At 42.2% G+C, this 24,668-nt stretch overlaps 1 protein-coding gene across 2 annotated transcripts in view; it reads right to left on the bottom strand.

The window, feature by feature from the left end:
- The window catches only part of LOC125739822 (vasoactive intestinal polypeptide receptor-like), a 54,874-nt gene that overhangs the window by 16,303 nt on the left and 13,903 nt on the right, over positions 1-24,668 (bottom strand). For both annotated transcript variants that reach the window (XM_049010285.1, XM_049010283.1), the window contains exons 3-6: positions 21,815-21,925; positions 3,458-3,564; positions 2,106-2,203; positions 197-329 (exon numbers count right to left, since the gene is read on the bottom strand). In XM_049010285.1, coding sequence (XP_048866242.1) covers positions 197-329; positions 2,106-2,203; positions 3,458-3,564; positions 21,815-21,925 — 449 coding nt within the window. The remainder of the gene's footprint in view (positions 1-196; positions 330-2,105; positions 2,204-3,457; positions 3,565-21,814; positions 21,926-24,668) is intronic.

Raw genomic sequence — 24,668 nt, 5'->3', positions numbered from 1 at the left:
ATGACCTTCTTGTCACAGGCCCAGAGCCACATACTACCCTAAAGACCAGACTTGGCCAGCCCCAGGCTTGAACCTAGGTCCTTCACTCCTTCACCACCAAAACATAATAACCAACCAGTGGAGAAACACAAAGTAATTATCTCTATACTCATCTTTATGTAGGAAAATAAAATGACTGGGTTATGACGTGACTCACGGATTCAGAGTGACACTTCTCCGTCTCCCCAACGTCGTAGAGAACCACGTCTTTGATGAAGACGGCGACGGCCTTCAGGATGAAGGACACGAACAGGTGCATGTGGATGTAGTTCCTCGTGCAGTGCAGCTTTCTGTAAACACATCGGGAAAGCGGGCTTTGATCACCTGGCTATAAGATTAAGTCCGAGGATGCGTCCATCTTCTGCCCTTGAAACAAAGACCTGAGACTGACCTGTTTTAAGCTCCTCACTAACCCAGAATATATTTTTAACAGATCGCGAGGTCGTGAGCAAACAATGAATGACTTCAAATTCATCCGTCACCTCGTCACACATTCTGAGCAGGGGGGCCTGGAGCCTAACCCAGGCAGCACAGGCCACAACGAGTACCTATTATTCCTAAACCATATGCCCACCTTGAACTACGCTAGGCCGGCTAATCTAACACCAGTCTCAACAGGTAAGGAGAAAAAAAACCGAATTCTAGACCTAATAGCAAACCACTTGGACCACAAACAGGAGCAAAGCGAATCCAGCTCATTCTGCATGCAGGGACAGTGTATGTTTAGCCATAAAAGAAAAACCTTTGTAGTTTTTTTAGAACTGTATCAGCTGCATCAATAAACAGCGAGGGTACGTCAGCCAGACTCAATCTAAGCAGCCAACCAAAAACAGGACTCATTTCTTCAATATGCTTGTTCCAAAACAACATCCAGCCCCCATCTTCTCAGCTCCATCAGCCACATGATCACCTAGCCGGTGAGTAAAATCCAACCTATTGCTGGGAACTGGCTGGGGCGATTGTACTAAATACTGTCCTCATTCACATTTTAAATGCCCCAGAAGTGCAGCACTTTAAGGAATAAGAAATGCAAAAACAGCAAGAGCTTATAACTCCTTAGTGACTTTAAGGCAGGTGGTTCTCAACAGGTGGCTGGAGACCGAAAAGTGGGTTGTGGTACATTTTCATCGTGTCACAGGTTGTGTGGTTAAAAAAATTTGCGATCATGGACTTCTGTGGTTGTGCATGATGCATAATGCCTCCTCCGAATTTTTGGTGACAAAAGGAGACAAATAAATACAAATAAAAAACTGAATCATGAATTAAAGGAAAGGACTGTAGGATTAGATAGATAGATAGATAGATAGATAGATAGATAGATAGATAGATAGATAGATAGATAGATAGACATGCATGCAGACAGACAGACAGGCAGAAAGACAGGCAGACAGATAGGCAGACAGACAGGCAGACAGACAGACAGAAAGACAGGCAGACAGATAGACAGACAGACAGAAAGACAGACAGGCAGACAGACAGGCAGGCAGGCAGGCAGACAGGCAGGCAGACAGACAGACAGGCAGGCAGACAGATAGGCAGACAGACAGGCAGACAGACAGGCAGGCAGGCAGGCAGACAGACAGCCTCCTTGATAAACATGGGCCTCTCCTTAAGCAAGCAAAAGATAGCAGTTAAAGCAGCCTGTCTCCTTTGGATGTGGTGAGCAATCTGCTCCAAGACTCCGCAGAGCCGTAGGCTGCACGTGACCATCTTTTAATCTGACTATTGGACTCTGGTATCATACCATGTTCTTAGATAAAAACCAAGTGCAGGGCACTTTAAAAGCCACAACCATAGGGCCACCTGACCTCAGACTGGCTAATCAGGCCAAGTCACCCACTGTTACCCCTGATAACAGTTATTTTAATTTTACGGTCAAAAGAAAATGCAAACACATTATCTTGCTTTGGGTCGCCGGGTTTCTGCGGCAATTTTGGGAACACAGAAAAAAAAAGAGAACCGAAAGAAAACCACTCGCAGTACAAAAGCATGAAAAACAACAAGTGTGGTTTGTTAAATTTTGAGCAGGACAGCAAAACGGCCCTCTGCCTCTATCACTCACTCACCGGAAGATGCACAGTATGATGAGGGCTGCCGTCAGCGAGACCAGAGAGACGCTGTGGCCAACGGTGTAGCCGATCTTCACTGACCAGAAGAAATTCCCCTGTGGGAGACACAAGAACAATCATGTCAGGCATTACGTACATATCTCCGTACAATAGGCAACAGCGTTTGATACTGGCTTGAGTTGGACAAACGACTGGATGCAAATCGTTGTTCCGGAGCCGAAAGCCCTGGGGCTAAGCACCTTCTAACTGGAAACTGAAGCCAACATATTCAGATGGTGCCCACAGTTCAAGACCAGGATAAAAAGTGTTATGAAAGAGAGAGAAACTCGAGGAAAAACTTGTAACTTCACGTCTGTAGTTCCGGAACGATGACGTCACTTCTTTATCTGCCAGTGACAATGGCTCATGAGTCGTATCACAAACTCATCAAGGTCATCATCGCCTTGCATTTTTCCAGAATAAGTAAGTTCTTTCTAAATCGGACACACATGGCCATTAAGTCCGGTAGCAGTCACCCCCATCTAAATGCTCGTTGGCAATGTCAGTTATAATGACCTCTGCTGACCTTCGTTAACGGAACATTTTTCTAACCCCTGGTCACCATACATGTTCTTACATCCATCAGTACAAACTGTAACTGTAACTCTAGCAGGCAGGACAAGACAGGGGAAAACCAAGCACATCTGGTCCCCACCATGTACAGTAATATAAACACAATCCACACACACACATGCGCGAGCAATTCAAAGACAGCAGTTCACCTATCTGCAGGTTTTACTCTCCACTTCAGGCCAGGCCCACATAGTGTTTGACTGTCCTCATCCACCCACTGCTGTCCTTCAGCACTGAACTGATCCAGCTTCTCATACCGTTAAAAATCTCCACCACCCAACACATCACACCTTCAATCATTACAGCCACTGAATATGAATTTAAAACAGGTATTTCTTGATAAAAACACCCCCTTCTTTAAAAACATCATCCGACTGCCAGGGTCACCGATGTGAGAGAAGGACACACGCTCTCTACGGGGAAAATATTCTGTAGAAAATAGACTGGTTCTAGTCCACACTAGGAGTTACACTTACTTTTGGTATGGTAAATACTGACTGTGTAGTGTACAGGGCAATATGAAATGCCAATAGGAATTTTTAAATCTACATCGACCATCCCAACCAGCCCTATTCCACGTAACTGTGCCTTTTTTGGTCTATGAAAGGTTTTTTTGTGTTAACCCTCTTCCCATGCTCCGGCCTATTTCGGATCCCATCCCCCAGTCACATGATCATTTTCATCGCTCTGAGGGGAAGAGGTTCCCGCCCCATAAATCTGCAGCGCGCCATACGTACCGCGCCGTCTTCTACAGAGTCGTTCAGGTTGTACCCGCAATTCACAGCGTACGTCACTGGGTGCATCTCTGTCCAGCCGTTCGCTGTGCATGTTTTCGAGAGATTGCCTGTGGGAGGGAGACATCAGTTCTCAAAAGACACAGAGGAGTTCGGGAGACACATCATGGAGACATCAGGCCCATCACTCAATAATCTGATGCCTATGCCTGGTATCAGAACCATTTAATGAGACCAACTGTATTATTCTGCTGAGACATTAGTATGTTCAGTCAAAACTGATGTCTGATTATTTGCTTTTCATATCGTAACTGCAAATAAAATTCTGCCGACAAATGAGATTCTAAGCTTCTTCTATGATGTCATAATTTTCTATAATCGGTTCACAGAACAAATACCAATTAAGTCTACAATGACAGAAATTATCATTACTAAGACTGGATGTCCCAGAGATGCCACATCTTATTAAACGAAGCCCAAATATGAATTGCAGAATAATCTTCTTAAAACACACCAGTGTTCTACTAAAAATGTGTAAATAGAAATTTCAGGATAAAGTTAACATCTCCAGCTAGTTATTTTACACTCAGAATCTGCGTGGAACATCTCATTACAAACGAATGACCCCAATGTTCCAGCTCTCAATTAAGCAAATGGAAATCATTATTACTGTCGCGCAATCTGCTCTCCTGGCCAGACTGCAACTGCCGCTTCATCCAGCGTCTCCCTGAACCTTTCTTGTCGCGTGATAATTAGTCGTGTCCATATTAATGGAGGGAAATAGAAAGGTGATTCAGTAAGCCAATTTTACTTGAGGCACAGGGGCACGCTGGGGGAACGGAAATCGTTTGTGCGTCTTCCTAGGGAAGGTTCCTGGCTGGGCGTCTCCCTGAGAAGATGTCCTAAGGAGGCCAAAGCAGGGGTTCTCCAATTTTTCTAGTTCAACCCACTCTTCTCAAAGTCACAACGGGAAGATGACAGGAGATATGTGGAAGCCTTCAAGGAGATGGCTGGGCAAATGGGACCAAGCAGTGACGGCCAACCCTATTGGGCGACATAGACGGCCGCCTAGGGCGCCACCTTCTGGACAAGCACTGATTTAACTAGCCAGTTTCACGACGATGAGGCTACACAGGCTTCGGCGGTCACTGGGCGCAGGGACAGAGAGGACACACCGGCAAGCATCTACTGAGAGACGATGTGTGACTGATGATGATTGGTGAGAAAAGCCGAAATTAATCAGAACTCTAACGTCAAGGTGTTAGCAAAACAGATAATGGGCGATTTACAGTAAACATCACACCAGTACAACAGAAACAGCCCTGGACTTGTTAAGTTTGCTTCAGACAGTGCAGAGTCATAATGAAAAGCTTTTAATAAATCATAGAATATCACAAACCTCTATATAGTATTAACATAAACTGAACTTCCTGTTTCTCAGTTACGCAACAGGAAGTCAATATCTAATACCTAAAGCATTACGAAGAGCCAAGCTGAAAGCTCCGGTGGGACGGTGGGAGCAGTGAAGCTTATGAATGCGAGGTGCTTGCTGGCGAAATGCGATGGGCTGGACAGAAGACTGCATGCGAGGGACTCCTGGGTGATCCTGCTCCCCCTGCCATCTGGAGTTGCGCCAACTCGCTTCTGTAAACTAAATTGTCTTCTCTCTCTCTCGTTGTGCTCACCCTGTGGAGTTAAATTGAATTTGCACAGGGGAGATTAAGCGAAATTACAAAATTGATTTTTTTTTTTCTTCTTTTTTTCCCCTCACTTAGTGTTAATTGAGAGTCCGTCGCTACGGCTACTGCCAGCTGAGACGTCTCCTGCGAACCTCACATGGTTTGTATACCGATCCATATGCACTCTCTCACATCCCATTTATAAATCTGATCAGGGGATTCATAAAGAACAATATGGCATGAGCGTTATTTTTAACCAACTTAAGCGGTTAGCAATCCCCACATTATCTACCTGTAAATTACATGTCATATTGTTGCATTCAATGGTGTTGAAATATGTATGCACAATCCAAAGATGGATTGGAACAAGGATAGGGAACCCCGATCCTGGAGTGCCAATATCCGTCAGGTTTTCCATCCTACCGGATATCTGATGAACGACACCTGATCTCGGGCAGATAGTAACTCATCAGGTAGGACAGAAACCCTGGTGGATACCAGCACTGCAAGATCAGGGCTGCCTACCCCTGGATTAGAAGAATCTTCCCACATTCCTGTCATGTCCTGCTAGACCTGAACCAGGGATTCATGGGAAGCTCAACCTAGCTGCATTTGTGCCTATTGAACCCATTGACGGTTGCATGTTCATAATGTGCTAATTGCCTCACCAGGACACAAGCATATGCTGAATGAAGTGAATGTAAATTTCTGTAGTCGTGGGCGTTTGCATTATGGGTTGGCTGACAAACGATGGTAAGAGGATCACTGAAAGGCACCCCTCTCTAATTACAGAGCAACGGTTCCTGGGGGGCGTGACTGTGAGATGCTCCCCTAATCCCCTTTACAAGGCTTTAATGCGGAGGCCAGGGGTTGGCAGGGAAGAATGTTCAGGAGGAAGACAGAAAGACAGTGTCCCTACTGAGAAGCATGTTACCACGTGTGTGTGGGCAGGGAACCATGCAAAATAGCGAGGACTGAACAGTCCTTAAACAAAAATGAAAAATGATGCAGTTTTGGGTAGAGTTTTGGAGGATCAATGTGTGCAAATATGTCCATCATGGGTGGGCTGGCAGAGGAAAAAAGCCCCACAGGAACATGGAAACCACTGGAAATTACAATCTTCAATTCAAACCCACATGGTGACCAGACAGACAGTGGCACTAACACACTTCCTCAATCTATATTCTCGTATATGCAATCTTTATGTTCTCCTGTGCACACAGTCACACATACCTTTGCATTTATGAATGCACTTTTCATTATAAAATAAATTGGACCGTAATCTGCTTCGCTGAAAATGTGTGCGCCCTGAACAGAGAAGAAATTTGTTCCCCTGGCATTACCCATAATTCCTCAATCGGGGAAGCTCTCTGGCACTCAGTAGTTGCGCCGAGGAGACCAGCGTTCCATCGCATGTCACTAAATGCCGCGGTGTGACTGAACAGACATGTGCACACTTTGCGTGATGCATCCCACGTAATCTACACTGTACATGCTCATGCAGTGTGGGAGTCAAAGACTCTCAGTCCTCAGAGAGTCTGCGAGGAGTCAAAGAATCTGCCCAGATACACCACTTTCTGACTGATCCAGAATAATAACAAAAAAAAATCCTAGTGTTTTCCCAGCTAAATATATCATTCACACCATTTCTCTAAGAACAAAAACAGCTTCAGGCTCCATGATGGATACACTGGCAGGTCTACAAACCAACAAACCAAAACGAGATGCAATAACGACAGAACAGAAGCTTGTTTACCATTCAGAGTTGTGCTAAATGACCGCAGAACTGATCCCTCCAATGAGGTAAAAATACATCAAGAATATTCAATCACAGAAACGACACACAGAAAACAGAACAGAAATTGCACCTCAAGTATATTTTTCAGGTTTTTACAGAAAGCTAATGTCAACAGATCTTTTTTAGGTCATCTGGGAAAAAGGACCGTCTGCCTGGATAAATGACTGTGGCTGGACACTAATATTCATTCTGCAGGCTATAAATGAAAATGTCAAAGTGAAACACAGAAAGCTATCCTCAAATTTGAAAATTACAGATCAAATGCTTATTTTGACCAATGGACCGCATGTTGCTGATTTTTTTTATGATTTTATTGCTGAGATTGTGCTCATTTCAAGAATGAGCTGTAAATATGTAATGGTATGTAAAATGATAAACACTATTTAAATCACTACAATAGATATAACATTGGAATAACTTTATGTCAGTTAGTTATGTTGACATGAGCGCAATTACGGCTATATTGATGGCGAGAGTAAATGGATATTAAAACAGACTGAACAACCAGAATAAAATATTACAAACAGATAAAAACCAGTAAATAAGATTAATTTACAGAAATATGTAAAGCAGTATGAAATATGTGAAATGGCATAAACAGGTTAATGCACTGAAAGACAGTAATAATCCATAACAATGAGTTGTATCAAAATGGGAGCAATCACAGACTATCCAAGAATTTGTTCCACTTGAGAATCCCAGTGTTTGCTCAAACCCTCTTGTTTATGCCTGTTAATAGTGATTCTTGTCACACTTGTGCGCGCATTCTGTGCGCGTTTGCTGGCACAGGCTCACTTCCTGTGTTTATACTCGTACTACGGTAAATGTCCACATTTACTACCATAAGCCAACGCTCAAGGAAACAACCTCTCCAAGGTTCCTACTATACAGCTGTCTTTTATCACCTCTGATAGCATCCTCTCTCCATTTTCATAGGAAGCATTTTAAGCTGAAAATAATTTGGCCCAAAGCTAATCTGGCATCATTCATTGCGGCGCACAAGTTGATAACGTTCACATATATTAACTGGGTTATAACTCTTAGTAGTTGTGCTCGCCAGAAAAGTGAAAATTCTATCCCAAAAGAAATCTCGAGTTGCAAAGGTCACTTTGTAACACGTGTTCCTTCTTGATCATTCATCTCACCCAAAAGTCATGAAATCGCCCAGCCAGGCAGTTTTATGCAAGCTTCACACCTCCTAACCCGACACATCAGATGAATCAAAACAGTTGTTACTGTTAGAGAGATATATACTTTTATTATTGTCATTTTGCTAGATGCCATTCTTGGAAACAACACCCTGCAGCAGCTTGACCTTCATTTAGCAATAACCCTTCTTAAGAACTGTCGCTTGAATATCTCCACCCCATACATGGTGATAAACAATGTTGAATGTTATTTGCATATCCTGTTTGTGCACCTCAATAAAAGATACTACGAGGGGAGTTCCTCTTTCGAAGTTGGCTGAGTTCGACTGAGAGGCTGACACCTCGAGGTCAGGACCGGACTTCCCTTGCAGCAAGTAAAAAGTCATCGCAGCTGTCCGTGTTGTTCTGTGTTCAGAGACTGGTTGGTTTTCAGCGTATATTAAGGGAAAAAATACCCAACAGTTACTTTGTGTTTTCACGCTACATGCTGTCACACAAGAGGCTCACATCTCCAGTGTGGAAGTGGCAATCCTTTTTAATGTGTATTTTATGTGTGGTAAGTTTTTTAAAAATCTATCATTATGGAGATATTTAATGTTACATACTGTACAAAACCTATTCCAGAGGCCAAACCTATTACTTAAAGCCCGGCTCTACAACACAAAACAGGCTTTCACAATTTCACATCTAGTACTACTACTATATCATGTTAATTTACTGAAATCATACATAATTTAGGGCTTTCATTAAGGGTATTGAGGTAAATTACACTGAAGGGCCAGCTCTGTAAGGAAAGATTAGATCCTAATTTTGTGCGTAATTCTATCACATTGCAGCTAAGGCTTCTCACTACTCTATTGCAGAAACATGTCCTGATTCAAAATTAATATGCTGGCAGTGAAGATTTACAAGGAAAATTGGACTCATTTCACTTACTAGGCTCATGACAGAACACGCTGGAATTTCTAGCAAACTGAAATTGCAGAAGTACAATAATGAATAGAATGAATAGGACATTATTTGCATGCAAAATGCTAGTGAGGGTTGGACTATGAATTTTAGCGATATAATTTAACACCCCCCCTTGTTAAAATATACACTTTAAGAAGAATAACTTTGTTATAAGACGAGAAGGTGCATACAAGAAATGACATTTCTGACAGATTCTGTATGTCAAAACATCCATCCATTTTCTGAAACCAGCCACAGTATCCTATTCAAGGATGGAGCCGATCCCAGAAGCTAGCGGCACAAGGCAGGAGATGACCCAGGATGGGGCACCAACCCATTACAGGGCACACTCACACACACACTCACACACCACGCATGCACACCCATGGGCAATTTAGCAATGCCAGCATGTTTTAGGACTGTGGTGGGGGAGGGGCGGACTGGAGTACCCAGAGGAAACCGCATGACAACACAGGAAGAACATGCAAACTGCACACACCTGGAGGCCTGGCCTGGCGGACACTCGAACCCAAATCCCAGAGGTGTGAGGAGACAGTGCTAACCACTGCACCACCATGCCGCCCCCTATCTCAAAACAGTCAATTACAAATAGTTGAAAAGTGGACGAAACTCTACAATTGTTGCTGTCAGAGTCACTGGAATTTTCACTATATCAGTAATACATTTCATTTTGTGGTTTGTACAAGATCACTGCAAGGTTTTCCTAAACATGGGCTTGCTCGTGGGGGGGGGGGGGGCGTCTCTCTACCAAAGTCAACAAGTAATGCATAAAATGAGAAGGTCAACCAAAAAAACGAACAACACTGGTCAGCCAACTGCTGTTCGGCTGCAGGGGTCCTTTGGATGCATGTTTTAGATAGCACCTTGTTTACTATACTGATAATTGGGGAGTACACACAGTTTATCAGACCATTTCCCAGCAGCTGTAAGGCCCAAAGTCGTCTCATTTGGGGCGGCCTGAGGGTCCGGAGGTAATTTAGGAGCCGACGCTGTCGTCCATGTGCTGAAGTGAAGATACTTGCACCTCCCAACTTAAACCAAGTACTTCTGGGTTCAGAGGCACAGGGCAGGATTTGATGAAAAGCAAACTGCAGCTTCGATATAAACTCACTCCATGCGACATTCAGGCAGCGTGCGTTACGGCCTAAGGCCCCAGAGGCAGAGCTGCTGGGAGGACCGAGGCTGAGGCACGGCCAGGGGGAGCCACGCTGGAGAAGCAAGCACTCATTCTCCACTCCAATATCAAAACAAGAACATCTGCTTACTTTTGAAACAGGGGAGTCTCCCTTTAACATGGAGAAACACTCTCGTATGGTACAGTATACTTAGGTATCTCCTGTGTCGTTCCCATTTTGAGGGTCAAAGGTTACTTCAGTACAGTAGCTTGATGTATGCAAACACTGCAGCCAATAACTGCGGTTACATCTTAATAGGGAAAATTAGGATATTGGAGGCTGAGTTGTTGTTAAATGGCTTCTAGCTTCTATCCTAACTGCTCCAAATTAAATGAGTGACATCTGGGACAAATGTAAGTAAATAAACACCATCTGATGTTTCTGCTAAATGGTGTCGTCACAATTAATAACAATGATGGCACAGTTACCCATTTACTCCGCATGTCATGTGATGAAATTGAACCAGCGCTAACTCCTCTTAGCCTTGAAGTCTCCTGTAGCATCCTGTAGTTCAGTTTTCTCTATTTGGTCACAGTGATTGATCTTCCCGTTTCCGTCGATCGCTGATGATACCGGCTTTGCTGGATCCCCAGGCCTGCCTATAATTAATCCCCCTCCCCGCAGAAGTGTGTTCCTCACAGTACTGGTGGCCACCTCAGTCAGGATTTAATACTCCAAGACAAAATCATGGAACATCATGTGTTTACGAGCCGACGCGCCTGGCTGAGGGAGTCAAGGGTAAAAGAGAGCAAATGCACAAGGCGGAAATTATATGGTCGCTAAAAAGAAATGCATATTTTCCCATAGAAGACGTGGTTTATCGTTTTTGGAAGACAGTAGGGGAACGAGGTGCACATTTTATCCTGAGGTGTCTCAGCAAGGACCAAGTGGCAGAATAAAGTACAGTACATCTTAACATGTCTACTTTAATTCTTGATATAATGTATATATGCAAAACATTACTGGAATTATTTTTAAAAAGTAAACAAAAAAAAAAGAATGGCTGATATCGATATTTGGTAAATTTGCTCACAAATGCAATTCAATTACAAAGTGTTAGATAATGGATTAAAAACAAATTCCGTTATCAATCCAGAAAAATGTTAACTATCTCCATTTAACTCTGTCAGGTACGTAGCTATCCATAGAATGGATGTGAATGAAAAAACAGTAACACTTTCTATGAATTCCATGTCTATAAGAATCCATGAACCCATTCACAATACATTATAATGCATTCATAAGGCATTATAAACATGGCTCTAAATATTTCTAAAAAGGCATGACACATTATAGCCATGTTTATTATGCATTATGAATGCTTTATAAAGCTCTATAATGCACTGTAGATACATTAATAATGCATTACAAAACATCCATAATTCTTATGCTGGTCATTATAACGCATTATTTCAGTATCTACAATGTTTTATAGAGGAGAGCTTCAATGGTGCTTATGAAGCATTATAAGCAACACTACTAAGCTTTATCACTGTCAATAGAAGATGCTGTAATTCTTCATTGTTATACCCACCATTATAATGCATTATGAAGGCATCTACAGTGCATTATAGATGACTGCTTCAAATAAAGAGTTTTTAAAAAACAAAGAAGAAAAACCATGCTGTTGTCGTCAGATAGGACGAAAAATGTCAAGCAAGACTGATGTGGAGACATTTTATTGCTTTTTTTTTCTTATTATAGTTTCATAGATCAGAAAATCAGAGATTTCTCAGTTATGAATTTGCCCCAGAAAGGCCAGTGCAGTGACACATTTACACAGATTTACACACGGTCTGCCAGTGTGAAACATCTCCTTACAGAGGCAGCACTGCGGTGCAGGAAGACCTACTAACAAACAGGGATACGCGGAGAATAATGTCAAATATATTCAGTATCTCTGGACACTGTCATTTAAGATTCAAGCTCAAGGCTTGTCCCCTGGACATGTCTACAGGTGAACCCTTTGATTTGTGCATCCAAAACAGCACGACGTTCCCAGAAAATGAAATCATGCTTATTCCAAATGTTTGATTACCAACCTACAACACAATTTGAGGATTATGAAATGTGGCAGTTTTAAGAATCTAATTACTATCGTCTGGTAAGAGTCTAACACGATTTGCAGAGTCGGACATGGGATTTCAGATGTCATCTGCGTCTGCCATATTGAGCAGGGATTCAGAGATGGAGAACCTACCGCTGTGTTGGTACCAGCATCAGCAATCAATAAGGGATGGTTGGAAAAGGCCTTTCATCATCAGGCAAAACAAGGGAGCAAGGATTTTACTATAAAAACAGCAACTGGCCAAATTAATGACCTTGGTACCTGTTGTTCCTCAAACCAGTCCTGGGAGACCCCCAGACAGTCCACATTTTTGCTCCCTCCCAACTCCCAACACACCTGCACCAGAAATTCTGTGATCTTGATTGCTTGATCGCTCAGGTATGCTGTCTGAGGGTCCGCAAAGACTGAATTAGGGAAACATTCCTGGAACAGGTTCTAAAAGGATCCAGAGCATTTCAGACAGTAGGTTAGAAAAATCGCCCACTAATTCTTAAGATTAAAGACTGCAGTAGAACCAGAAATCTTTTGATTTATGTATTTTTTTTTTTGTCGGTGTGCCTCATACCCTAACTGACCTCCATATTTTTTCCCCCCCAAGTTCAAACAAAGGTCAGAGTTTGGTCTGCAGCAAAAATAAATCTGTGATCTTGTGCTCCGAGTTAAAATTCCCATTGGTTGCCTGTCTCGGAGTTACGTCACATGAACTTCTGTTTGAGCAGGAAAATTCACTACAATGAACTGCGCAGGAGATTTAGAACAACCAGAAAACTTCCATTCCAAAGTTGTAGAAGGCTCTCGTCAAATGAATGATCTTCGTTAACATTTTGCACCACGGGCACAGGGAAGTGAAGTGGTAGATTTCCTATAGGTTGGGACAGCAAACAAGACCAGAGAGGCAGAAATACAGTATGGCTCTTATAAAATGGATTTGGACTTCAGACAGTGCAATAGAGAAAAAAATCAATAACCATCAACAGGTGGAATATACCAAGCCCTGACAAGGTCAAATTGTAGAATGCTCCCTCACAATAGTTTTGCAATTCCACTGCACTTGCCCACTTGCTATTTGCTGCCTAAATAATGTCTGTGCATGCACATCGCGTTCAACAGCCGTGGTGTTTTGTTTACAATTACTGGTGGTAAATCGACACAGTGCCATTATTAATAAATAGGTATAAAAACACATATTAAAGTTACACGGTGTACATTGTCCCCCATAGTGTAATGCTTAAAGCACTGGACACATCTGTACCGTTTAGATTTATACTTATTGGTTGATTAGTAGTACTGTAAACGTACACAGTAGCTACAGTTATTATTAGTAACGGAAAACTATTTCAAATAATATGTTCTCACCCCGACGTCTTAGGGGCTTCATAGTAATATATAACTAATCCTGAACAAATATAGATGAGAAGAGGTTTCCAGAGTTATTGATATTTATTGTTTTGAGGTGAATGAATTGAAAGGACAAAGTTCACCGACATGCCACCAGATGGATACACCTCGTCAATTATTGCACATACGCAGTGGACATGCGCACCAACCACTGCCGCCCGCTGCCAGCCCCCGGTGACACTTATGTCACGTCCCCTCGTTCGCAACTGAAAGCACACTCAGAAAAGTTAGATATGAAAGGACCTTTACAGTAACAAATTAAGTATGATGGCTTGGGTCATATATAACTATTTAAATATGGTGGTTTGGGTTATATATATATATATATAGCCAAAATATTTAATAGGAGTAATGGATGTATATCTCATTTTTGATAACATCCAGACATATGGTATTTCAACTGTATTTTTAAAAGCAATGATTTTCTGCTATTTTGAACTCTGCCAAGATACAGCCTGGTGCTTCAAGTGATATATGATGACGGTTACAAAAAAAAACAAAAGGCAAATTGCACGGATTTGATCGCACTGTCTGCAAAAATGTTCGCAAAATGGGACTAAATGGGACGGGGTGCTGTGACAGGTAACTTGGACCTGACTTAAACTCTATAGAGCTGTTAAATGGGCAGTTCACCCCAAACTGATTTTAGACTTAAGACCTAAGATTTAAGAGGGGTTTTAGTACCATCTGTCCACCTAGGCTGTTCTGCTGGGAGCTGCCTAGTTTTGGAGATATGGCCCACAGCAATGTCCATCTTCTCTTGAACATAATGGGAATGAATGGCATTGTTTCTGTGGTGATTGAATCACCAAAAAAAATACATTCGAAAAATTCCACAGCAATGTCTCTTACCAGAAATCACGACCCGGTTACTCAAGATAATTCACAGACTTTGTAGTGAACAGTTTGATGTAGGAACTATTTTCTGCTACCGAACTCCACACACCAATTGTATAACTGCACAGAAGATACAAGTATGATCAGCCCAGCGATATCTTCTACAGAATCTTATGCAATTCTATGTTTCCATGCAAGGTTCATAAAGGCATGGTTGGGTGAAAAACTTGACTGGACCGTAGAGAGGCCTGACCTCAACTCCACTGAATACCTTTGGGATGAACTAGAATGTAGACTTGGAGCCAGGTCTTCACGACTTACATCAGTGTCTGACCTCACAAAAGCTATGTAGCATGAATGTTCAAGAATTCCCACAGACACACAAAGAGGCGTCCAACTCCATGTTGATGCCCAAGGATACAGAATGTTATCAGTGTTCCTGTGGCTGTAATGGCCAGGTGTCCTAAATACTTTTGTCATTATAGAGTATGTTAGGATGTTATGGTACAATTACATGCTCCTTATTAATTTTCTACAAATGAGTTTTAAAGACATTATGAAGATGCAGTTAATGCAAAGCGTTACCCACATTTCACTCATTTCCCAAACTGAAATGCAGTTTTTGCTAACAGCTACATCTGTGTTTCCAAGCCACACATCACCAGGAAAGGCTCTGATAACATTCAGTTCGTTCACATGTGTTAAGTTGAGCTACGCTTGACCATTTAATCTGACTGCTGTCCTTGTCCATGCATGGGAGGGGAATCGATTTATTGACAGGACGGATGTCCGACTCCGCTACAATAGGTGGCGATGTAGCTCCTTTCAGCGTGTTAGTACTGGGCTTTTTCCGGTTGACCCTTTATACCACAGACATAAAAAAATAATAAGTTATAATGGATGAATGGTCAAATTAAGTGACACAAGCATTAATTGTGATCTGGACAGAGGAACAAATATAGCAAGATCAGGATAGTATAACAAGAAATAAAGTATTTTACATAATATACTATGACAGCACGGTATTGGAAAATTTTCAAATATTGCAATGTGATTTTGTTGCAATAAATATTGCATTTATGAAACAAAAAGGAATTCAAAATAAATTTCTCACAAAGCCATCTAGGAGTTATTTAAACAGCAAGGATGAAAATGATTATGATTGTTCCGGAGAAAGCATGCAAAAGCAGGGGAGGTAAAACTTTAAAATGATTTTTAAACGTATACTGGATAATCCTGAAAATGAATAATCATTAAAATTGCAAAACTTCCTAGGTTTTTTTACCTTTGTGAAAGTAAAAATATTTTAGAGAGAATTAAACTCTCTGTGCTATAATTTTCGTGTCAAATTGAAGGTATGAAAAAGCCCGATCTAAGTCTAGCTGGCTAGTGATGTAAGAATTGGATGTGCAGTACATGCGATGTTGGTATTAATATCACACGTCATTCAGCCCTATATAAATACATACACTACAGTCGTTTTTCAAATCCAGTACAAAATACCCCTACTCGCACTGGGATGTCATTTGGCACTGGTATCAGTTTTTACACCAGTGGAAACCAACACCTTGAAGTACTATAGTTTTGGTACCTTCTTGAAGTACCAAAAGTACGGTACCAGGTGCAGTGGGAGTCAAAATCTGCTCCAAGAAAAACAAAAAGGTATTTTTGAAAGTACTTATGTGCATATTCTGCTTGTATAACAACACTATAAGGTCATACTAGCAGTGGGAAAATGCTTCAGAGTGAAATCTCGCAACTGATTCGACGAACCTCTTTTCTGACTGACATACCGGATGGAAAGAGATCTAACGAAAAAAAATAAAAAACAATATGGGAAAGTGATAGAGAGGAATAAAACAGGAAATGTAGGCCTGATAGTGAGAACACATGCTAGTAACATCAAAAATGTCCTTTTCAAATATTAAGTCAGCAAAATGTGATCAGATGTGAAACAGTTAATCAACACTGCAATTAAAAACCACTGATACAGAAAAATATATGTTGCGCTCTGGATAACTAAATGCACCGACGCTGATCAGTCTGAACAAAACCAAACTAATAAAATCTCAAAGGAGATTCACCCATATTTAAAACCATTGTGTGAAATTAAAGATTATGAAAACAATGTCATTACCAAAGACATTAAAGCCACTTCTAAATCTTGCTCAGGGAAAGTCTTTCCTCACTGGAACACATGACGGAACATACATTACATCTGGAATGTAAGGATAAGCGTGAATCAGGGAGCCTGTTCATTTTGTTGAGATGCCAGATTCCAAAAAGCAGGAGTGTAAACAGGATATTGGGACATTAAATGCAGAATATAGTTTATGTCCCAATCTAAAACAGTCTGTCTACATCGCTCGGGGGGCATGGGGGAGGGGACAAGTATCCACCTGGACAGCAGTCTTCCTCTCAGCATTTCCAGTATTTCTCAAAATGACGAATCATCAAAATGCTAGCTGAACACCAGCTATTGTTCAAATTTTTTCCAGCAGGCACCTGAAGCATTTCCAGATACTAAACAGCAAGAAAATCTAAAATCAAATTAGGGAGGGAGACAAAACAATGAATTAAAAGCCCCCATCTAGCCTTAACATCCATGTGCTGGGACTCCTGGTGGCTCAGTCCCTGTATTATTTACGATGTGACGACTCTTAGCCGCTTCCACTAAAAGGCCTGTGGATTTATCAGCTTAGAAGATGCACTATCCGGGTCACGTGCAGGTCACGCCACAGGGGAATGTGTCACAGAAAACGGTACTTTGCAACCATTTACTGGCCTGCTTGCAGCTTTCTAAAGATTTCATGTCACAGTTATGACCAGGCACACGATTGTGCGCAAAGGGAGCATCGCAGCCGCAAATAAACTCGATTTTAACTCTTTGGGCTTCATACGGACAGTAAAACAGAATAAATATTCTAAGGCGACGTTCCTGAAACAGTGTCTCTTTCTGATGACCCGTAATCCAGCGGGACATTATAAATGGGCAGAAAATGGCAGACGGTGCTTAGTCTGTGTCCGGTATTATACAATTATCCTGGGACACGGGAAGAGGTGATACTGCGATTACGCATCTTCACATAGTCATTTTTAAAATCTGGGTAATCGCAACTGTCAGAGCTCTGTCAGAAAATCAAAAGTGTCACAAATACAGCAAAACAAAAAAGCTATTTGTTTAGTCCTTAAATATTCATTTACACATCACATTTCACATTTGTCTTCCTCTTCTGTCTCTCTCTTTCTTGATTATGACCTCCCCGCTCAAAAAAAGAGATAAAACAAAATAACAAAAAAAATAAAACAATCAACAAGATCTCCCATAACTCTGCCAGTAAAATATATTGAACTGGAGATTTATCCCACATAAAAGCCCAAAGCCACAAAAAAAGCAGACATCTGGGAAACATCAGACATTTTCTGTTGTTTACCTCATGGCAAATGTCTCATTCTGGCTCTTCACTCCATACTCCTTAATCCCACTTCTTAGCAGGAGAATGACGTGTCAGCCATAAAGCAATCAAAACAACGTTTTCAAGATGTTTAATATCACAGAAAATAACCTCCAGTTTTTTTTTCCCCCCCGAATCGATAATACAAGCGTGAATGTAACTGGCTGCCATTTTTATTGACATTTTAAATTACAGGGTCACGACACGAGGACATCGATACTGTGGCATATTTCTGTTCCAGTTTCTTCGTATCCACGCACATCTGCAACAACGCGGAAGTAGAATGGGGAGAAGTTTTCTAAACTCAGATTAATCTAGAAAATCAGAAGAACGCAAAGCAGACCACTGAAAAAACTTAAGCAAGTTCTGGCTATTTTTTTTCCCACCGAAATGTCATTATTCCAAGAAACAGTATAATAAAAATAAGTGACAGTCATTTCAAAGGCAAACCAGCTCAAATTCCGGATTGCTGTTGCAACTGGAAACTTTCATGAGGGTTAATAAGGTACAAGTCACATGAAGACGGTAAATGTTTAAATATTTTTGTTGCAAATTAACCTTATGATTTAGGGTCGCCTTCATGTGATTCTCACAGCTCATTTGAAATATTGACCGATAATCGTGTAACATTTATTAGATAAAAGTCACAGAGATGGCGAGCTTGCCTGTGCATGTTTGCCCGCCACAATTATTTAATATATCAGATCAAAGGAACTCCATGACTGAAACTCACTGAAACGTCTTTATCTCTATTCACTTACAGCACTGTGCCTATTAGCTTCTCCACAACTAATTGTATTATTCAAATAGGCCTGCGTGCATTTTCATTAAAAAAAAAAAACTAAACTAAAAAAGATCTAAATAACACTCAGGCTATAGCCCATAAATAAATAAAATGAGTGCAGTTTTGGTAGCGACAGAGAAACAAACACCGTAAGCTGTAAACTTAATTATACAGAATAGTCTGCTGGCAGTAAAACTGAGCGGTGGTGCCATATCGTTACGCAAATGTAAATAACAGTATGCCGTGCTACCTGAAGGTGGCTGCATTCAGATGTATTCGCGAGGTAAGATTTTGTTTTTCACACTAATCTTATACAAATCGGCAATTAAAGCAAAAGAGGTTAGTAACGCCAATCCACGGCAAAGCCAACCTCGATAGTACGCGCTCTGGGTGTCGTGTTAGCCTTTAGTCGATGTTCCGTATTCCTACATATCAGCTCCGCTTGAATTCGGCCAGGTTATGCTGACGTACGCCTGAGAAGGCACGCATTCCCCGTCTTTCTAACCTTACTTGAACAGTGATTCATTCCATTTTTTCACAGCCAGTTTGCAGTGCTTTTAATGAACTCTGCTGTCCAGCTAACACTGCCATCAATAATTAATTCCCAGCATGGACTAATTACAGAAACGGGCAGACACGGCAATGGTTGCCCACTACGGTTGTGTGAAAACACAGCTTTTATTTGTACTTAGCACTGGCGCCGTATATAAACCAATGTGCATGAAAGCAGGCGGCTATAATTTACAATTAGTCCTTGAAGGCTTTTGGCTGTGCGTATCCCTTTTGTTGTTCATTTACATCCCCCCCGTGAGCCAGTTTCTGAAGCACGTGCATAAAATAAACGACAAACATCGATAAGTAGCGTAGAAACACCAGGGTACATGGCAGGCAGGCCATAATCAACAAGAAAATAAGGGCCGGGTCCCTCCATCAGTCACGCCCCTGGGTCGATGACCTGCCCTTGACATCACAGCCATTAATCATTACCCTGTTAATTAATCTCCCTGTTCTAAAGGGGTAGCCTTGGAACAAGGTACAGATGCTCTGGTAAAAACACCCCATGCTGGGTCATTAACCTGGGCCTATTTTAGTTTAATTGGTATACCTGGCATTTATATACATACACATGTATATATTTATTAATCATTATTATTATTAGTTGTAGTAGTAGCATTATTGTTGTTGTTTGCTATTGTTCTTATTGTTATTGTTTTGCTGTTTATTTCCCATAAACAAGGGAAGAGTAAAATGCGAGTTAAAATTGTGTTAAATGCATTAAAATTTCCCAGTGCTGCAGTCCAGTGAGAGAAAACAGATGCTGCTTGATTCCAATGCGCAAATATATTCGCTATCTGCACAAAACAGCAATTTCCTGTAATCAAAGCAAAATCATTCTCTTGTTCTGGAACACAGACCTGTAATAATAAGCACCGAAACTCCCGTTCACTGACAATACAGGTCCCATGAAGGAAGAAAAAAATGCTAAATCGAATAGATGTGCAATGCAAATAAATATGACCTGCTCTCATTTACACATCCCTGTGGGCGTCCAGCGAGCGGCAAAAGACACCTTGCATCAGGCTAGTCTAATTTCATTACAATAGTAATTTGCTTGTCTCACGTTGGGCCTACATTTATAGGCTGGGGGGCTATACTCACACATTTATGCTTATGCCGATTTACCTCATGAGAAACGGTTCATACTTCACAGCTTGTTCCCTATGTGATTCTTATAAATATTTTCAATTTCAAATTTTACAAATGCATAACCGCAACAAAAAATATTATATGTGTGTAAACCAGCAACGCAGTTGTGAAAATGAAACAAAATTTAGAACTATTTGCGCTACTATATTGAATGGCTTCATCTGCCTGCTTCATCTTTAAAATATGCCGCTTCAATTTGCTAAATGGAGCGTTTGGCTTACTATGTGGAAAGTGATAAGATACTGACTAAAGCACGAATTATCCTGACTCTCTTCGGCATTAAATTTTTGGCAATACCTTTGCGCCACAATCAAAACTATTCTCCGCAGAGTAATATATCTTAAAAAATAAATGATAAATTGCCAATCCTATAAATGTGTAACTAAAACAATGACTGGAGATTAAAAGATGGATGATATCTGTCTGGACGCTGTTCGGCCGCAGAGGCAGACTATGTTTACATGTCCTGCTCTGTGGTTATTCTCTGTAGTGTTTCCTCGTATTACACAATAATAACAGATCGTAAGGTATATGGCTGCTTAACCCTCACATCACCACCCTTCATGCACCAGTAAATCATGTCCTATTCAGGGTCACATTATGGGCACAAGGCAGGGGGACGACTCTGGGGGGGTGTCGACCCATCGTAGGCACTCGCACATCAGTCACACACACATGCCGAATTTGGTAATTCTTATTAACCAATTTCACACACACATACAATTCGGTAACTCCAATTCACCTCAGCATTTTGGACCGGAGTACCCTCAACGAGATGGGGAGAACATGCAGGAGAACATTTGGTGACTAAAACCCTGATCCCAGAAGTGTGAGGCAACAGAGCAACTACTGTACTGCCCCAGAGAAGCACTAGTAAAGCTTATTCCATTTTCCTATTGCAAATCTCCAGTATAACACCACCATTTTCTTATATTAATAGAAAGTGAGACCATCGCCATCCTCTTCGACACTGTATCATTTTGCACAGTTATTGTATAGACCATTAAACCCAAATGGTTCTGGAATCATGCCTAGTCCTTTATCCAAGTACAAGGAGTTTTGTGGTCTGTGTATTGCTGGGCAGCGGGGGGGGGGGGGGGGGGGGGGGGGTCTGTAGTCATCCGACCTTGGACCCACAGAAGTTTATTTTTTTTCATGTCCTCTATTGTCTTCTGGCTTTGACTCTCAGTACATTTACACGACTGCTACCCTAAACTGTCACTGAATGTTTAGCGGTTTTGGCCGACCGCGCTGGGAAAGGCACAGTATAAAAATGAATTAGGCCGTGTAACTGTTATTACACGTAGGGGCTTGATGTGTGAAGCAAGAGCTGTTTTACCCTTATGCTCGTCATTGAAGTAGCTGAAGTAATCCGGACAGGGAATGGTAACCACCTCCCCAACGAGGGCAGGGGGCCAGCAGGTGACGACGTCCCACATGCCCTTGCAGCCTGTTGGCACAAAAAAAGATCTGAATTAGAATACCTTTATTGTCGTTGTACATTTACAACCAAACTCTGTATACTTCCCACCAATGCTACGTTTTATAAAAAAAATGAGAAAAAATAAGAAAATGTTAAACAGTCCATCCATCCATGTTCTATATCCACTTGTCTTGTGTAGAGTCATAGGAGTCCAGAGCCCGTCCCAGAAACTACGGGTGCAAAGCAGGGAGTAACCCAGGGTGGTGCGCCAACTTGTCATAGATGGAAAATAATAACATATGCAGTACAAATTTAGGGTACAAGGCTGAATGAGACAAAGTGCAATGACCAATCACATATTCTTGTAGCAGCATTAAAGAGTGCAGTTTTTTTTAATTAGCAGCAGTCATGTGGATGAGTATTAGCAGCAGTCATGTGGATGAGTATTAGCAGCAGGCATGTGGATGAGTATTAGCAGCAGGCATGTGGATGAGTATTAGCAGCAGGCATGTGGATGAGTATTAGCAGCAGGCATGTGGATGAGTATTAGCAGCAGACATGTGGATGAGTATTAGCAGCAGACATGTGTATGAGTATTAGCAGCAGGCATGTGGATGAGTATTAGCAGCAGGCATGTGGATGAGTATTAGCAGCAGGCATGTGGATGAGTATTAGCAGCAGGCATGTGGATGAGTATTAGCAGCAGACATGTGGATGAGTATTAGCAGCAGACACGTGGATGAGTATTAGCAGCAGACACGTGGATGAGTATTAGCAGCAGACACGTGGATGAGTATTAGCAGCAGTGTAAATAGTTGTTGTTGGGGGAGGGCAGGTTGGCAGAATGACGCATTTGGAATGCTCGTGGGGGTTATTTGAAGCTGTTGCTCCTACGTAACATCCTAAGCGTGCTAGGATGTGTTTGGGTGCACACTAGGTTTAGTGGACAAATCTACAAGGTGCGATCCAGGAATCCAGAAGGGAAGGTCGAGGACTTTGCAAAGCCGTTTTGAACACTGAAACCAAACATGTCAGAGGCCGTCACCTTCTTCATCATTGTCATTATGGAACATCAGTGGGTGTGTGGGGAATGTAAGGATTGAGCTTTGATTGTGTGATTTTTTTCATCAATACTCACAGAAAGACTATAACAACGCTGAGTCTGAGTCACTTTCAATCTTCTACCACAACAGTAAACCAGACTATAGTGTATTCATCTACAATATATATATGTGACCCTCCAGCACAAAACCGTACAGAAGTCGCATGGCCGTATTTTTTGAGGACTTTTTGTGCTCTTCCATTTGATACCATAATCCTAATTTCTCATTTTTGACCCAAGTGTACAGTTCTGTGCTGGAGGGTCACAATATCACAAAGAGCTTAGTTCCTTTTGCTCTCAAGCAGAGCACGCGGGTAACAGGGACGTTAAAGCGGTGCGAGCGCTAGAAGCTGCCTCCACGGTTCCTCGCGCGACGACCATCGACAATCAGCGGACGGGGAACGTGCGGCTCGCGCCCGGAGCGCTTTCCTGAGGCGCGCCCCCGCCCACCCTCTGCGCAGCACGGGCCGCGTGTCCCCCCCCCCCCGACTGTGTTAGACAGCACATGTCGCTGAACTCGGGGGTTACCTTCCCTCATAATTGTGACCCTCCAGCACAAAACTGTACACTTGGGTCAAAAATTTGAAATTAGGATTATGGTATCAAATGGAAGAGCACAAAAAATCCTCATGCGACTTCCGTACGGTTTTGTGCTGGAGGGTCACATATATATATACATACACACACACATGATATTGCCAAAAGGATTCCGACACTCCTCCAAATCATGGAATTCAGGAGCTCAGTGACGTCAAGCGTGGCACTGTGATTGGATGCTACCTGTCCTTTATCCTAGTACAAGGAGCCCATTCGTGAAATTTACTTTTTACTAAATAGTCCACGGTCAACTGGTAATGGTATTATAGCAAACCGGAAGCAATTGGAGAAAAACAGCAACTCGGCCACGACGTGGTCGACCATGTAAGATCACAGAGCGGGGACAACGCATGCTGAGGCGCACAGCGTGCAGAAGTCGCCAACTGTCTGCAGAGTCAGTAGCTACAGACCTCCAGACTTTGTGTGGCCTTCAGATCAGCTCAGGAACAGTGCGTAGAGAACTTCATGGAATGGGTTTCCATGGCCGAGCGGCTGCATACAAGCCTTACGTCACAGACGCAGTGATGTAAAGCACGCCGCCACTGTTCTCTGGAGTGACGAATCACGCTCCTCTGTCTGGCAGTCCGATGGACGAGTCTGGGTTTGGCAGTTGCCAGGAGAACGGTACTTGCCTGACTGCATTGTGCCAAGTGTAAAGTTTGGTGGAGGGGGGATTGTGGTGTAGGGTTGTGTTTCAGGGGTTGGGCTTGGCCCCTTAGTTCCAGTGAAAGCAACTCTTAATGCTGCAGCATTCAAAGCCATTTCAGACAACTTCATGCTCCCAACTTTGTGGGAACAGTTTGGGGACGGCCCCTTCCTGTTCCAACATGACTGCGCACCAATGCACAAAGCAAGGTCCATAAGGACATGGATGAGCAAGTCTGGTGTGGAGCAACTTGCCTGGCCTGCACAGAGCCCTGACCTCAACCCGACAGAACACCTTTGGGATGAATTAGAGCGGAGACTGTGAGCCAGGCCTTCTCATCCAACATCAGTGCCTGACCTGACAAATGCTCACAAAAGCAAAAATGGAAGATGGAAGAATGGTCAAAAATTCCCATAAACACACTC

This window comes from Brienomyrus brachyistius, chromosome 4 (assembly GCF_023856365.1).
Source record: "Brienomyrus brachyistius isolate T26 chromosome 4, BBRACH_0.4, whole genome shotgun sequence".
In the NCBI taxonomy this organism is placed as follows: Eukaryota; Metazoa; Chordata; class Actinopteri; order Osteoglossiformes; family Mormyridae; genus Brienomyrus; species Brienomyrus brachyistius.
Note: the sequence above shows the minus strand (reverse complement) of the source record. Positions and strands in the feature narration are given on the sequence as shown.